The following is a 17,796-nucleotide window of genomic DNA, read 5'->3' on the forward strand; positions in this document are numbered from 1 at the left end:
AAAGAGGATTAACATAAACAGAAATGAAGTAAAAAAAAAAAGGCACACGAAAATATTAAGGATTCCTGAATACTACTAACAGGGTGTAGAATAAAGATAAAGAAAACATCGTGAATACAAGGTTTCTGAGGAGTCTAGACTTCTAGAATGTACTGATACACAAAGTAGACCGTACCTGAGGTATGATTGAAATTTTCTTCCTCAAGTCGTGAAGTCCTAGTTGTGATGTCAAATACTTATCAACCCAAATTCTTCCTTGGGGCTCAGCCAACCGGAAAAGAGCAGCTATTAGAGAGCTCTTTCCAGCTCCTGTTCTTCCCACAATTCCAACCTCGAGAAAAAGACACAGACTTATATATTCTGTATTGATAAGCAGAGCATTGTTCTTATGCAGTGCTCCTAATTATCTTGCACATTTTACTTCTTTTGGGAGAGATTTACAAGGCACCTATCAGAAGATAAGGGAGGGAGATAGAGAATCAGATCACTACAAATAAGTCATTATGTTTAAATGGTCCAGTAATATCTGAAAACACCTGAGCAATACAGCATCATTATCAGGCCTAAAGATTTCAGCTTGTTTCCTTCCAGTATGAAATGGACAAAACAAAAGCTCTCTCTTAATAAGATCTAAGAAGCTAGAATCTATTTCATTTATTAAGATTTTCACCCTATCCCTTAAGGCACAATGGTCTTGTCTCAGCTGTTTAAATTGATCTTAAATTTTAATGCAATTTTATATTTGTTTCAAATTTATTGTTGCCTATCCTGACCCTTCAGGGATGGGGTGGGTTATAAAATGTTATTAACATTTTCTTTGGGACAGGAATAACATTTCCTTTTTTCTCGTCTAACCCCTGAGCAAATCTCTTAGGTAGGTCACTGGTTTTTCCATTATGAAAATGGGGAACTGAGGCTAAAAAGATATTAGCCCAAGACTACTGAGTCAGAATGCAGGCTCATTTAATTCTAGATTATAAATCTACCATAACAGCACAGGCTCTATTTCTAGTTCTGTCACTGAGTGGGTAGGCCTAAAGCAGTCCCTTGACACTTGCTAATTGATAAAAAGCAAAATACATTCTTATACCATCATTTGAAATTTACAGATTGCAGTTATTTCAGTAAAACTAAACATTTTTAAAATTATCAGTAATTTATAAAGATTTTCCATTAGTTGCTTTGAAAAAAATATCTTTTGGAGTAGTACAAAACTAGTGGAAATAAGAAGGGCTTCTGCTAAATTAGTGTATGTGCCTGTTATGTTATGACCTTGAAACATTGTGGAGTGGAACATTCTAGAATATCTCTTGCCAGATTCTGATAATCGTACTTACTTCAAACACAGAACGATACATATGTCCTAAAAGCAATCTGAAAAAACTAGGAATATCCAGTATTTTACCAATACAGTCGTGCACCGCTTAACAACAGGGATGTAGAACGGCATTCCTGTTGTCAGGTGAGGCTTGACGCTATGCAAAGCCTTCAAGGCGAGGGAAAGCTCCGCTCCCCTCCAGAAGGTTTCCTGAGCCTCCTAGAGGCAGCACGCTTCCGCACACAGTCTCTGCAAGACTCAGAATACTGGAATCGCACGAGAGACGCAACTTCCGGTTTCCTCTGGGAAACTGGAAATTGTGATTCTTGCGCGATAGGGCATTCTGAGCCTTGCAGAGGTAGCGTGTAAACATGTGCTGCCTCTGGGAGGCTCAGAAAAGCCTCCAGAGATGAGCTTTCTTCAGCTTCAGAGGCTGGGGGAGTGCAACCTTCTGACCAGTGGCGGCTGTCGCATATGTGATCTGTTGCTGGCTGAATAGTTGTTAAGGGTCACACACCTGTACTACCTCAGGTTCTACAACAGAAAACCTGAATGTATTAGAAATCACTTGTTTCCTGGATAATGACTCTTTCAAAACTTTGTTAAACAAAATAGCAATACAAAAGTAGTCAGAAATGCACACCTGTAAAAACATGCTCTTACAGGTTGTTCAGACATTATTTCCTGGGGATCATAGCTGGGGAGAGACCACAGGCAGGCCCAAAGAGCTGACAAATCATGTCATAAACTGCACTGAGGTGAAGAGAGCACCCTGGGTTGGAAACTCAACTTGGATGACTCAAACCCGAAACACGAAAATGCATGTTTTTTGCTGATTCGTGTAAGACTTGGAAAACACTCGAGTCAGAGGGCCCATGACTCAGCACTCGGGAAGTGTAGGAGGGCAGGAGGAGGAGCACAAGGGTGTTCTTGCTTTAGGATTGGCTGGAGGGGGAAAAAAGAGGTGGGGAAGCAGAGGAAGGCAGTTCGTAGTAATCACTCTTTCCCACCTTGTGGCTTCTATGGGCTCTGTTAATTGGGAGGGGGAACTCTCACTGAATGACTGGCTGCAGTGGGACTACTTCTGAGTAGGGTTGCAATGGATTGGGTCGTCCTGATAAGCCTTGCAGCTGTTGCACATGACCCTCCTCCATCCCAACTCTCTCGCAGTCTGTCCTATCCCCTCCTGCCCTGTTTACAGATGGGCGGGGAAAGCAGGAAAGTGTTTAATCAGAACTCACACACACACACCCCTTGGCAGCAGTCCCATTTTTTTTCCCATGGTGGGCTTTTTAAAGGGGGAGAGATTCAAGTCCTATCATGAAAGGGTGACTTGGTGACACAAAAAGTGTCCCCATTAGGACTCGTTTTTGGGTCGAGTCACAGAGGGGCGTTGACTTTAGACATGACTCAAGTCAAGTCGCACTGGACCTTTCCATCCCAGAGAACACCCCAAACCAGGAACAATTCTGAATGTCTGAAGGTGGAATTTTCTTGGCTCTTTGAGATGGAACTCTCTTTTAAATAATTATTTTGCTTCAAGAGAGCAAAGCAGATATTTAAAAGAATGAAAATATCTTATTTTCTCCAGGTCTGATTGTAAACAGAAAACAAAAGAGGGGTGGGGGGGCACACAAGGATTTTTGAAACAATACTTATGAGAGTGACTTCCTTCAGAATCACAGATTGAGAATTTAAATGCTATATGAGCAAACGAAAAGAAATGAGCAACCCACCATGCAGAATTTGATATAAGAACAAAAGAGTTCAAGTGTTTCCTCTGATGTCATTGATGTACAGTACAGCATTAGCAGCATAAAAGGACTTTATAAAAATTGATACTTAAAATAAAAATGCAGCTGCTCAGTTCATTGTCAAAAATTCTTCTTTCAGGCTGGCATCCAATGAAAAGGCACAAACCGAGCATGACAAAAGATGGTTTATCTTTTTGGGCAAAGTGACTATGAGCTGTGAAAGGCAACATGGAATTTAGGACAGTACAATTCATTTTTTTGCTTCCTTTATAAATTGTGTTCTTGAAAAGGATTGACAAACAAATTATATAGGCACAGGAGCGCCTACACACTAAGGCTGGATTGGGTCGGATCGAGGGGTAGACTGCATTCTACCATTATGCAGAATTTTTATTCATTTTAAAACCCACAGATTTATCATGCCAGTATGAAGATGGGCACAGGAAATGTACTTGAAATTTATTTTAAAACATATATCCTTTTCTATTAGGACAATCAAAAAACCAAGGTGGTTGACAATCAGCATCTAAAAACAATAAAATTGCCAGTAAGTACAGTGAAAAATCGACATAGTGCAACCATAAAATAAACCAATTTAGAGCGCAATCCTAACCTGTGCTGGTATAGCCAGGCTGCAGTGGCCTGCGCTATATGCAGCATAGATTAGGAGGCTGCCGGAGGTCACTTAAGGGTAGTGGGATATTTTTACCCTTACCCCCATGTTAAGCCCCAGTCTGCATTATGACACTACTTGGATCAGCACCAGCTATTTAGCACCAGCCGAGTAGCCCAGCCTGGGAGTTGGGGTTTGAATTCAACATGCACTGCTACTAACGATCCCACCATCCTTCTGAGCTTGGTCTGTTCCACCCTCCTCCTGCCTAATAACACCCCTCCTCAACCCCAGAATGTCCTCCTACCACTCTCTCCCACCCCCTGCACTGCCCGGCACAAACGTATCCCCTCCAACTGCTGTAGGAGCCGAATTTGGTCCTAGCAAGCTGGCACAGGCCTCTGCACCAGTCCAGCTAATTCCTAAGTCAGCGCAAACGTGCCTTATGATCCATTTGTGATACTCAGTAGCCTGTATGGGGGACTCAACAGCGTGTGTCAGTTCAACTGTTAGTTTGGATTGGGCTGTTAGTAATTTTTAAAGGAAGAAATTGAATAATGAAGAAACTTCATTGTTGTGGCTTAAACCCCCACTGCAAGGTCAAAAGGAAGGATTCTGTTCTTAATTCAGTGGGGAAGAGTTCCATAGTTGAAGTGCCCTGTCTCTTGTTGGTGCCAGTTAAGTCTTAGAAACAAGTGGCACCTGTAGGAGGTCCCCCAGATGGCCTCAGGGGGCAGGCTGCCCCATATGGAAGAAGTTCATCTTTAAGCTATCTCAGCCCTAAGTTGTAAAGGGCTTTAAAGGGGTTGTTCTAACTAAATATCAGAAAAAAATCAAATTAAAATGACTGCATTACAGTATTTAAAACCTTTTCCCTATGAAGAGGAGTCTGCATCAAGTTTGCAACCAAAAATTTGCCTCCCCAAAACATACCTTTCCTTTTTTATTTTTGTCTATGTAAATTAAATCAAGAATCAAGAACCCCATTGTTGTTGTTGTTTTTTTTTCTTTTCTTAATTAATACTCTCTTTCAATTGGGTTCATTATACCAAAATGTTGTAAGTCACTCTGGGGGCTTTTTCAGAGGCAGAAAGGTGGAGAATAAATGGTTGGTTTTTTATGCATGCACGCACATACAAACAAACAAACAAACTGTGTCAGGCGCTGTGTTAAGTGGGCAAACATAATGCCTGCCGTGAGTAAGTCAGTTATGATTTCTCTGGTATGTAGCAAGGGGAGCAGCACAGAAAAGGGAGGTGTTAGCACCACTTCCACAAATTCCACTTGGGAATTTAAGTGTACAGTGCTGTGGCTGAAACAAAGGGAAGATCAGGTAGGGGATGGATAGAGTGGATAGAGATGCTCTTTTCTCTCACACATAACACCAGAACCAAGGGACATCGGCTAAAATTGCTGGGAGTGTTAGGACAGACAAAAGAACATATTTCTTTACCCAGCATGTAATAAGTCTGTGGAATTCCTTGCAACAGGAAGTAGCGATGGCATCTTGCATAGATGCCTTTAAGAGGGAACTGGACAAATTTCCAGAGGAAAAGTTCATCATGGGTTCCAAGTCATGGTAGGTATGTGCAAGCTCCTGGTTTTAGAGGTAGGCTATCTCAGATTGCCAGATGCAGGGAAGCGCACCAGAATACAGGTTGTGTCTGGTTGACTTGAGTGCTCCCTGAAGCATTTGGTGGGCCACTGTGAGATATAAGAAACTGGACTAGATGGGCCTTTGGCCTGATCCAGTGGGGCTCTTCTTATGTTCTTATGAATAGTTATTTGATTTTTCTCTGTAAACCACTTTGTGAACTTTTAGTTGAAAAGCGGTATATAAATACTGTTGTTAATAATAATAATAATAATAATAATAATAATAATAATAATAATAATAATAATAATAATGAAGATGATGATGTCAGGGCTTAGTTACGTTTTTCTGCAATATATGATTAGTGCATGAGATTAAGCATTAGAGACAGTTTAAAGATGGTTTACATACTTTAGAGGTAAAGCTTGAGGTCTGAAACTTGAAGGCAATATGCGGATATATGCAGGAAATATTTACATGGGGTCATAATAGAACATACAGAAAGGGGTAACTAAAATGATCAAGAGATGGCATTACCTACCCCATGAAGTATTTGGGGCCTTTTCTTACACTGGCAGTAATTTTAAAACTACTTTAATTTTTTAATTAATAATAATAATAATAATATTAACTTACCCTGGCTCTCTAGAAGACACAAAAATGGTAATTCTTATTTTAAAAACCACAAACCTAATGTATTTGTACATGCATCTATTTTGCCAGTACAGAATGGTAACACTATGGCCAAAAACATGATTTTTCATTATATTTTTCAAAAAGCATGTCATTTACTAGTCCAAACAAAAGATCTCAAGAACAAGAACAATCTTTTTCCCTATTATTAAAAGCTAGATCACAGGAAAGGCTGCTGCGCAGATGTAGGTAAGTACAGAATGCAATTCTTACTACTCCTTTAAAAAAAAGTGACCTTGTAAAATGAATACCTCTGATAGAAATTAGGAAATGCTTTAGAGAGAGCAAGTGCACTTTACAACAGCCAATAGCTGTTTGTAAACAGCACAGCCAATAGTAGTATAATTCTGGCAAGAATACTAAGTAAAATAAATCAAAGAAAATAAAAATATTCAGGCAGCATAGAACGACTGTCTAAGCAACATACTTTCTCTCTTATTTCCCATATTTTATTTTGTTTGTTTCTTTCCATGAAATGTAAATCTTCTTATCCACTATTAGACTGGCTTATTACCACTGCAAGAGAGCTGGCCCAAAGGCAAGTAGAAGTATGAGAGAGATAAACAGACACGCCATACAAAACCTCAAGAGCTTCAACTCCCACCCATCTTTTTCCCATGAAGTCATTTCTGTGCAATAAAGACACACTAGATTTTTTTTAGAAGGGAACATTATTCTTTTTGAGAAGTCAACTGAGAATTTAGGGATGAGAATGCATTTTAGAAACACAGAAACAACAATCACAGAAAGTACCCAACAGGACAATTTAACTAATCCACAATTCACAGAAAGAATATCCTAATCCTAAAAATTCATGCCATTAGATGCTTGTCCTACTGCTCCTGAATACTTTCAGTGAATGTTACTCTATAAACGACCTAGGCAGCCTACTGAATTTCTGAACCCTCTGATAGCCCAATCCTAACCTTCCCTGGAGCAGGCAGGCCAACTGGCGTGTGTTGTATCCAGAGCAGGGTTAGGGCTAACAGTGGCACAATTTGGGGCAGGAAGAAGTAATTTCCCTTAACCCGAGTAATGCGGCGGAGGACCAAACTGGGCTATTCGGATTTGCACTACCTAAATAGGTGACACAGATCCAAGCAGCCCGGTGCTATGCCAGGCTGCCCAGGAGGGGGGTTAGGATCCAGCCTAAGTGTCAGATGCTGGCATAACCCTCCTCTTTGGCGCAGTCTACCCACCCTTCCCAAATCTCAGCAGCAGGCTGATGGCCAGCACGGACTTATCTCCTGCCGGCACAGCCGAGGCTGGATTTTGCTTCTGGGGGCTGGTGCACATCTGTGCGCTGGCCTCCTGACTCCTACAGGGGCACCTTAGGGCACTTTTGCGACACCCCTGGGCCGGTGCAACGGACTTGCACCTGCCCAAGAGCACTTTAGGACTGCGCTCTAAATGTAATAGTGCACTACTTTCCTAAATTAAAACCCACTGCTCCTTGGCTATCCCTAATGGAGAGATATACAAGCGTCTGCCCTCAATTCTGGCATCTGTTTTTTCCATTTTCCATGCCCCCCAGCACAATATAATACTACAAGTATAGATGGGTTTAAAACTGTAGATTTTTTTTTCTTGTATTTGCGATATTAGCTTGGATTCAAAGAAATGCAAAACTACTTCTATTTGGACACAAGAGTTTTGCAGCTTCATCCTTCTGGTAATAGTTTCGCCACTTTAAAAAAGAAAAAAGAAAACCACCCACAACCAGCCAAGATCAGGGATCCTGAAAACACCACCTCACATGGAGATAGGGACTACCAGAGGACACTAAAATCAGCCGCCACTACACCACGGGTATATAGAAGCACTTTCTGTATACATGTGGACTTCTCTGAATCCAAGCCAATGTCTGCAACCATTACCCATTCACTCACATAAGTTTTCACTCAAATACATCATTCTGCAAAGACTTACAGAATATCTACTCTTGAAGACAAACTCTACCTCTGAAGATGTAATATATGTTTTATGTCAAGGGTACAGAGCCACTGATAAGCCTGATCTCAAGAGCCACAAGATTCATTTTAGCTCAATGACAAAAGAAAGAATGTAAATACATACCTTCTCTTTTGATTTGATTACAGCAGATAAATGTTTTAGAACTAGAGGCCCATCTATACTGTAAGCGAAGCTCACATTTTCAAATGCAATTACACCTTCACTCGGCCACTCTTGGGGTGGACACTTGTCTGACTCCCAAGGTGCTTCCCTCTCAAGTTCTGTGTATTCCATTACTCGTTCTACCGATATCATCTGGGGAAAAAGAATATACATTTACTGACATCAGCAACACTGCAGCTACAAAGCTGATAATTTTTTTCCAGGTCTCCACGATTGGATTCAAAATTACCAGGCTCACTTTCAACCCAAATGCTTTCTCTCATTCATTTCCCCTTTTCCCACCCAGCAACCACCATGTCTACCTTTCCAATGACAGAACAGTGCACTTTTACACAGAGACATTCACCATTCCTTCAGATAACTATTTCCAGATTTCACAAATGGACCATGGAAAGGTACTGTGATGCCTGAAGATGTATGTTACTTTTACAGTTTAAAATCTACCCAAATCCCAGTTCAGCATCATTCTCCTTTTACAGATATCAAAACAGGACATTCTGAATGTGTCTATAGCTAAATAGGGACCTCAAGCGGACCTTCTTGGTTTCAGTTCAATTCCTACTCTATAGCAGGATGACTTATGCCTTAGAAAGCAACAAATAATTCACTTTGTCAAACTAACAACTATGTACTGCTTTAATCTATAGGTAATAATTCAAGCTATAAGACTGCTTTCAATTACCAACTTTTTTCAAAATCAGTAAGTACTCTGCAAGATAAGAACAAACTGATACCTGATTAAAATATTTAATATAATGATTACTGGGAGGCATGCCAGGTAGTACAGGACAACTGTCTGCAAACTGAAAGGCATATTTGTATTGGCAACCTTCAGTCTCGAAAGACTATGGTATCGCGCTCTGAAAGGTGGTTCTGGCACAGCGTCTAGTGTGGCTGAAAAGGCCAATCCGGGAGTGACAATCCCTTCCACACCGGGAGCAAGTGCAGTCTGTCCCTGGTCTGTCTCCCTGGCTTTGGGCCTTCCTTCTTTGCCTCTTTGCCTCAGACTGTTGGCAAAGTGTCTCTTCAAACTGGGAAAGGCCATGCTGCACAGCCTGCCTCCAAGCGGGCCGCTCAGAGGCCAGGGTTTCCCACTTGTTGAGGTCCATCCCTAAGGCCTTCAGATCCCTCTTGCAGATGTCCTTGTATCGCAGCTGTGGTCTACCTGTAGGGCGCTTTCCTTGCACGAGTTCTCCATAGAGGAGATCCTTTGGGATCCGGCCATCATCCATTCTCACAACATGACCAAGCCAATGCAGGCGTCTCTGTTTCAGCAGTGCATACATGCTAGGGATTCCAGCACGTTCCAGGACTGTGTTGTTTGGAACTTTGTCCTGCCAGGTGATGCCGAGGAAGCGTCGGAGGCAGCGCATGTGGAAAGCGCTCAGTTTCCTCTCCTGTTGTGAGCGAAGAGTCCATGACTCGCTGCAGTACAGAAGTGTACTCAGGACGCAAGCTCTGTAGACCTGGATCTTGGTATGTTCCGTCAGCTTCTTGTTGGACCAGACTCTCTTTGTGAGTCTGGAAAACGTGGTAGCTGCTTTACCGATGCGCTTGTTTAGCTCGGTATCGAGAGAAAGAGTGTCGGAGATCGTTGAGCCAAGGTACACAAAGTCATGGACAACCTCCAGTTCATGCTCAGAGATTGTAATGCAGGGAGGTGAGTCCACATCCTGAACCATGACCTGTGTTTTCTTCAGGCTGATTGTCAGTCCAAAATCTTGGCAGGCCTTGCTAAAACGATCCATGAGCTGCTGGAGATCTTTGGCAGAGTGGGTAGTGACAGCTGCATCGTCAACAAAGAGGAACTCACGCAGACATTTCAGCTGGACTTTGGATTTTGCTCTCAGTCTGGAGAGGTTGAAGAGCTTTCCGTCTGATCTGGTCCGGAGATAGATGCCTTCTGTTGCAGTTCCAAAGGCCTGCTTCAGCAGGACAGCGAAGAAAATCCCAAACAAGGTTGGTGCAAGAACACAGCCCTGCTTCACTCCGCTTCGGATGTCAAAAGGGTCTGATGTGGAGCCATCGAAGACAACAGTGCCCTTCATGTCCTTGTGGAAAGATCTGATGATGCTGAGGAGCCTGGGTGGACATCTGATCTTGGGGAGAATCTTGAAGAGGCCGTCTCTGCTGACCAGGTCGAAAGCCTTTGTGAGATCTATGAAGGCTATAAAGAGTGGCTGTCGTTGTTCCCTGCATTTCTCCTGCAGTTGTCTAAGGGAGAATACCATATCAGTGGTGGACCTGTTGGCTCGGAATCCACACTGCGATTCTGGATAGACGCTCTCTGCAAGTACCTGGAGCCTCTTTAGTACAACTCGGGCAAACAGCTTTCCTACAACGCTAAGGAGAGAGATGCCGCGGTAGTTGTTGCAGTCACCCCTGTCACCTTTGTTCTTGTACAGCGTGATGATGTTTGCATCCCTCATGTCTTGAGGTACTCCACCTTCTCTCCAGCAGAGACAGAGGATTTCATGCAGCTCAGTGACGATGATCTCTTTGCAGCATTTTAGGACTTCAGCAGGGATGCTGTCTTTTCCAGGTGCCTTGCCAAAGGCAAGGGAGTCCAGGGCCACGTGAAGTTCTTCTAGGGTTGGTTCACTGTCAAGCTCTTCCAGCACAGGCAGGCACTCAATGTTGTTCAGTGCTTCTTCGGTGACTACATTTTCTCTGGAATATAGCTCAGAGTAGTGCTGCACCCAGCGTTCCATCTGCTGCGCCCGATCCTGGATGACCTCGCCTGTGGCAGACTTCAGAGGGGCAATTTTCCTCTGTGTTGGACCTAGGGCCTGCTTGATACCGTCATACATCCCCTTGATGTTGCCCGTGTCAGCTGCTATCTGTATCTCGGAACAGAGCTGGAGCCAGTAGTCGTTAGCACATCTCCTGGCAGTCTGTTGGACTTTGCTGCGAGCAGTTTGGAGGACCTGCAGGTTGCGCTCACTGGGACAGGCCTTGTATGCTGCTTGAGCTCTCCTCTTTTCCTCAATGACTGGTGTCAACTCCTCAGAGTGGGCTTCAAACCAGTCTGCCGCCTTGTTGGTCTTCTTGCCGAATATGGACAAGGCGGTGTTGTAAACGGTATTCTTGAAATGTTCCCATCTGTTGGATGCGTTTGCGTCAGACGGGCCTGGAAAAGATTCCTCAAGCGCTCGTGCAAATTCCTCCACTTTTCTCGGATCCTGGGTCTTGCTGGTATCAATGCGAGGTCTTCCTTCCTTTTTCGTGTGATACAGTCGCTTTGTTTGCAGTTTCACTCTGCTGCACACCAGGGAGTGGTCAGTGTCGCAGGCAGCACCATGATAACTGCGTGTGATCTTGATGCTGGGAAGGCTGGAGCGTCTGGTGAGGATCAGGTCGAGCTGGTGCCAGTGCTTTGATCTTGGATGTCTCCAAGAGACTCTATGTTGGGGCTTTGTGTTGAAGAACGTGTTGCTGACACAGAGACCGTGATGACAGCAAAACTCTAGCAGGCGTTGGCCATTTTCGTTCATCCTCCCAGTGCCAAACTGACCTAAGCAAGTGGGCCATGAACTGTTATCAGCACCAACTCTAGCATTGAATTCGCCGAGGATGAACAATGGCTCTTTTACAGGGATTTTCTTGACAGTGGTGGCCAGGTCATCGTAGAATTTGTCTTTGGCTTCTGCTGGAGACGACAGAGTCGGTGCATAAGCACTGATGAGAGTGACAGGTCCTGCTGATGACTGGAGCTGCAGGGACAAAATTCTTTCACTTCCCACAGTAGGTGGGATGATGGATTTCAGCAGGGTATTTCTGACCGCAAAGCCAACGCCATGTTCCCTGGTTTCGTTTGGTGGTTTTCCCTGCCAGAAAAATGAGAAATTTCTCTCCTTGACAGATCCGGAATCTGGCAGCCTAGTCTCTTGAAGGGCGACGATGTCCATCTGCAGTCTGCTCAGCTCCATGTCGATGACAGCTGTTTTGCGTGCGTCGTCTATTTCTTGCAGGTCATCAGAGAAGCCAGGTGTCATTGTCCTAACGTTCCAGGTGCCCAGCTTTAGGGCAGTAGTTTTCTGTTTTCTGTTGCATGGTGCAGAGTTGTCGATCCGCTTGTCGGTTTTCACCCTAAACCCCACGCACCCCATGAGGTTAACGGACCGTGGCGAGGCAACACCTTACTGGCTGGGGACTGCCCAGCTTAAGGCGGGCGGTAGCTGCCCAATGAGATGCAATGATCTCTCCCACCGTCGGAAGCAGCCCCTGGCGTCATGCTCTACGCCAATCGAGCAAAGACTTATAACCGGTAAACTGCTGCTTCCCGTGTTGTGCCGACGCCGTATGGCGAAGTTGGAGTGTCCTCTCCAGTGCGCGAAGCCTGGGTAAAGAAGGTATGGAGGATAGGCTGTTACCCATGCAGCAAATCCCCCCTCTCCACGTCGCTGGAATGGTCCAATGGAAAGGCAGAAGCCAATATGGTTGGTTCCAGCGGCGTCGCAGGAGTTGCCAGAACGTGACTGTGTGCAGCCATGAACTGCCTCAGGGACTCCGGCTCCTGATTTTGCCTCGAGGTTGACTCCTGAAGCCTTTTCCACAACTGGATGTAGCCACAAGGCAGTGGAGGTTTGAGGTCAGAGTTTCCTTCTCTTAGATGAGCTGCCTTCCTAGGCTGACGAGTCCCATCTACCCGATGAACTAGTTTATCATTTGAACTACAGTGGGAAAGGCCTTGCAGGGATCAGAGTCAGAGTCAAAGGCATATATTATCACGTTTTCAGTAACATTTTAATGTAAAAATGTGCAATATATGTATACATCCTACCCACTCAGTCTCTTGGTCACATGGAATTTCCATGCAGTATGGTCCTTTGCTAATGTATGGGGCATTCACTCATTGAAAGTCCAGTATGACAGGAATCCTGCCTAGGTAAGGAGAACCAATGGATGCCTGTGTAAAGTGAATGGAGGGATCCACTGTTTGTTCTCCCCTTCATCAAGAGCCTCCACATAGTTCTTGTCCTTACTTGTAATCAGTAAAGTCCACTTGATCATATCAAGAATGAACAAAATTATCCAAATATCAAGGGCAGATATATCAGAGAGTGAGGTTGAAGACTCTTTTGGAGTACGCTGGAGGCTGTGTTCTCTGACCTGCCCTAACCAACAGAAGTTAATATTCCTATAACTTCAGCTTTCCACATATAACTTGACAGGTCAAAAAGATGGGAAGAGACAGCATTGGATAAATAAGCAGTAGTGGCTGGGGTGGCTCAAAGACACTACGTTTCCCACTTCCTAGCACTTACTTGTATGCCCAAAAGATACCTATGGTCCATCTTCTACCTGACATACTGCCAACTGCAATTTGTTTTTTTCACAGAAATGAAGAACTCATTTCTGTTAACTTCTGCAGGTTTAAATAAATGATAAACTGTTAAATGATAAACTGATAAATGAACAGCATAATAAACTGTTCACTAGTAACAGCAAAATCCTATGCATGTCTACTCAGAGGTTAGTCTCATTGTTTTCAATGAAGCTTACTCCTAGTAAAGTGTGTATACCAGGGCTTCTCAAACTGGGGCGTCACAACACCCCAGCCTGAGGGCCCTGGCCTATGCTCCCTTAAGGGCTGGGGGTAGGGAGCGACGCAATTCCCAGGATCGCATCACTAAGGGGTCTACAGGGACAGGCATTTACTTACCAGCCCCTGCTGCAACCCCCCCAGAGTGCAGAGAGCGCAACACTCTGCAGGGCTCCCTGAAGCTTAAAAAGTGAAAGTAATCACGCTCCACTTCCGGTTTTGCAGAGGCAGGACATGATAGCTCCGCTTTCACTTTTTAAGCTTTGGGGAGCCCTGTGGATGCTTGCACAGGGCTCCCCACACCCCCAGGAGGCTGCAGGAGGCTCTGGCAAGCCCATCAGGCCCATGCGCCCCTTCACAGCAATGCGATCCTGGCAATCGCGTCACTGCCTCCCCCCTCCCCCGCAAGGACTTACTACTGGGTTCAAACTCCTTTAGAGGTTGAGAACCGCTGGTGTATAGGTTTGTAGCGTAAGTCATGTACTTCACTATAACCAAAGAAAAGAAAATTGGACAGTACAGACTACTGCACTATAAAATACAAAGATCAACTGACTGTTTCTATGGTTTGTATAATTATTATACACTTTCAAATTTCTGAACTTTCAGAAAAATCTGCAGAAAATGGTCCTGTGGAGATAACTGTATTTAACTACATTGCCCAAGTTACACTTGGCAGGCCACATGGACTATTTTCAGGACACAACAATTTCAGGCTCATGAAAGCTTTAAAATGAACAAATGCATATTACCAAGTTTTCAACTTCAGCACTTTGCCGAACTCCCCACTGAAACATTCCCATGAGAGTGATTGCATAAGACAAAGCGAGACCAACTTGGCCTGCATCCAATGCTGTAAGATGAAAGACAAGAGTAAGTTTCAGTAAGTTATACAAAATTCTGAATTTTTTAATACTGAATTTTGCTTAAAATGCTGAGTCATTTCATTTCTACAAAACTGAAAATGCAAAACTTGTAGATTATGCCATAAGAACACTTAAAATAATCAGATATATGATACTGATATAAGACCAAAGATCAGGTATACTCAACCAGAAACCTGCATTCAACATAGATTATTGTACTTAAGGCCTTGTTGGTTGTGAGAGCTCTAGCTTCAGCTGACAACAACAAAATCTTTCAGAACATACAATTTAAGGGTAGAAGGATTTGAGTGCTATTGATAGGAAAAAGTTCAACAGGTAGAGAAGATGGTAGCACTATGAAAGCATCTGTCAACCATTAAGGTTATGTATTTGAAAGCAAAATGAAGAGTCCATGTAGATGAGTACTGAGCATGAATAGAGTGAATGTATATATGATGTGAATGTGGGAAGTGTAAGAAGGCTTACCAAGTATTACACACAAAAAAGCAAATTTAAGTGAGTCTCCACTTACAATACTATAATATTAACATAAACCTAAACTCTATTTAATAGACATTATGTTTAATTACTGATGTTTGATTGGTGAGCACAGACAAGAGCAATAATAATAATAATAATAATAATAATAATAATACTGGTATTTATATACCACCTTTCTGGTCATCAGATCACTCCTCTGACTTTATTCAAGGCGGTTTACATAGGCAGGCTATCTTTAAACCCCGGAGGGGATTTTTACAATAACAGAAAGGTTCTGTCTTTCAAGAATCGCACAACATTTCAGGTGGATTTTTCACAGTCTGGTATCATTTCTGGCCCCCAGTTGCCTCCCACACTGGCTGACAAGCAGCTCCTTCATCTCTCACTTGAAGGGCAGCCAAGACGCTTCTTCGCTCACAGCAAAGAGCAGGTGGAATAACTCAGCTCAGCTTGTCAGCTGCTTCAAGGCCTCGCCATTCACAGAGCTGCTGGTGGCCTCGAACTGGCAACGTTCAGATGTTATCTTCGGGCTAACGGAGGCTCTACCCTCTAGACCAGACCTCCTGCCCCAATTCATGGGATCATTGTGACCACAGTTTTGTGAGAGATAATCCTGAATGGTTTAATACTAGTTTTAAGGGAACCATAGTTTGCTGGTTTAGGCAACATAGCAACTTGCAGTTTGGCAAATCAAGACGTTTTCTTCTTGAGAATCCACTCTATCCTCCAAACCCATGGCTCAGAACGTTGGAGAACATAATATCTGAGTGCAGCCGGTGATTTCCTGGACATTAGAACTAAATCAGAAATCTGAATCCATGCCCAAAGCCCATGCTTGAGTACTGAACCTTTTAAACCAGGTGCGGTTTTAGGCAGCAAACCTAGCAACTGCAGTGAAGTTATTACTCCTAACAACATGTTCCTAAAACTGCAATTAATTTTCACCTCCTTATTATCATCATACCATATCTTTTTCACAGAAACTAGAAATTTTCATTGTGGTGTCGTATTGAGGTAGTTCTGTCTATGGTTCACAAAAAGTATCAATCAGCACCTAAAGGTCCATAACCTAGAGATAATTCACTTCCTTAATATTTTAGAGGCTTCGTCTCTCCTCCTCCACTTCTAAACAGAAATAATAACAGTGTGGATGGAAGTGGCAGCAGTGATGGGAAGGTGGTGTCACAGTTTCCAGGTGCTATTTCCCCTTGAACTTGGCCTGCACATATGAACTGTACAACGATGCATGTAATTTGTAATCATAAGTATTAGATATAAGAGGGAAGGGCAGAAGGTAGTCAGAGCCTAATGATATGCAGTAGATCAGCAGGGCTTCCAACTATTTAACAAAAGGAATGAAAAGGATTTTAAAAAATTAGACTGCTGAAATGAGGAACACTTGGTGGTGGGGGAAGCCAGGAATAGATCTGTATGTGAAAGGACTGAGAGATCAGCTCTGGCACTGAAAACAAATTCCTGGGCTGGGCACATGCTCAGAGGCACCCTTTCCTTAATTCTAACCACATAGCCACTGCTGTCCCAAGTCACCATTTTGTCCTGAGCACCGGCGGGTAGACTTCAGAGTTGCCAATAAAAAACAGACTACACAAGCCTGACTACCCACCACTGATAAGCAACACCACTCCAAAAAAAGTTTAATGTTCAAGCGTAGAGTAGCTAAATTGTGCGCAAATTTTTTATTGCAAAATGATTAAAATTGATATGGTTACGGGAAGCCAGGTAAAATAGGCCTGGAGGCTGGATTATTCTAAACTAAGGGCCACCAGTTGGCCATGGATGGATCAGATCTTTGGATTGCTTAAGGAAAGAGTAAAAGAATATTTGACTCCTTTTGACCTTCCCATGCACCTAATCCCCAAAACCCAGTTTTAAGAATATTAAGTTTCAACAAGGAGATTATAAAAAAGAAGTTAAAGTTTAGAGTTATTGGAGGCATCTGATCTTCACAAGAATGGCACAGGCGTGATCAACATCTGGAGCCTAAAGCTACAGCTTGAAGTGCAATTATTCAGAGCAAAACAGTAGCTCTTAGATGTCTTAGGCTGAAGGAAAGATCAAGATCTCAAAGAATAATCCACCCAGTTGTCAGCCTGATCAAGATCTACAAGAGCAATCCACCCAGTTGTCAACCTGGAAACAATTAAGAAAGAATGATAATACACAATCAAATTATAAAACTGTATGTCTACTTACTCTGAGCAAGTAGCAAAGAACCAAAGGCAACCACCACCACAACAAGGGCACAGATGGCATCCAGGCGTACAGCAAACCATCGAGAGGTAGTCAAAAATAAGAACCAAGCCTCTGACAAGAGAGAGAAACAGGTGGTGGTGATTTTTAAAATGTACAAAGAAAGAAATAATGTCAATAATCAAGTACTAAAGCAAATGTAACACAATCCAAACATGTTTATGCAGAAGTATATCCCACTGAGCTCAAAATGGTTTGTTTCCCCTAAGAAATGTGCAAAATTGTAAGTCTCATCATCACCATCTTAGAGCACCAATCTGAAGAGGTCAGCCATGAAATCAGTGACCAGTCCAGCAAAACTCTTAACAGTACAACACTGTCTTTCATACTACCAGATAATTCCACATCTGATGTAAAATGAGATGAGGGCAACTATTTTGCTTGATATAAGATGGCACAGTAACTTTCCTTGAAGTTATATTTTAATATCTTCTAAAAAAAACAATATATGGTCATAACTGAGCTCATCTGTAGTACAACATTTCAGCACTTGACCCTTTACTCT

At 43.1% G+C, this 17,796-nt stretch overlaps 1 protein-coding gene across 1 annotated transcript in view; it reads right to left on the minus strand.

The window, feature by feature from the left end:
- Positions 1-17,796, minus strand: part of ABCC4 (ATP binding cassette subfamily C member 4 (PEL blood group)) — a 191,298-nt gene that overhangs the window by 41,580 nt on the left and 131,922 nt on the right. Inside the window, exons 23-26 of the mRNA XM_066621149.1 lie at positions 17,235-17,345; positions 14,406-14,506; positions 8,049-8,240; positions 176-331 (exon numbers count right to left, since the gene is read on the minus strand). Coding sequence (XP_066477246.1) covers positions 176-331; positions 8,049-8,240; positions 14,406-14,506; positions 17,235-17,345 — 560 coding nt within the window. The remainder of the gene's footprint in view (positions 1-175; positions 332-8,048; positions 8,241-14,405; positions 14,507-17,234; positions 17,346-17,796) is intronic.

Source organism: Tiliqua scincoides, chromosome 3 (genome assembly GCF_035046505.1).
Source record: "Tiliqua scincoides isolate rTilSci1 chromosome 3, rTilSci1.hap2, whole genome shotgun sequence".
Lineage (NCBI taxonomy): Eukaryota > Metazoa > Chordata > Lepidosauria > Squamata > Scincidae > Tiliqua > Tiliqua scincoides.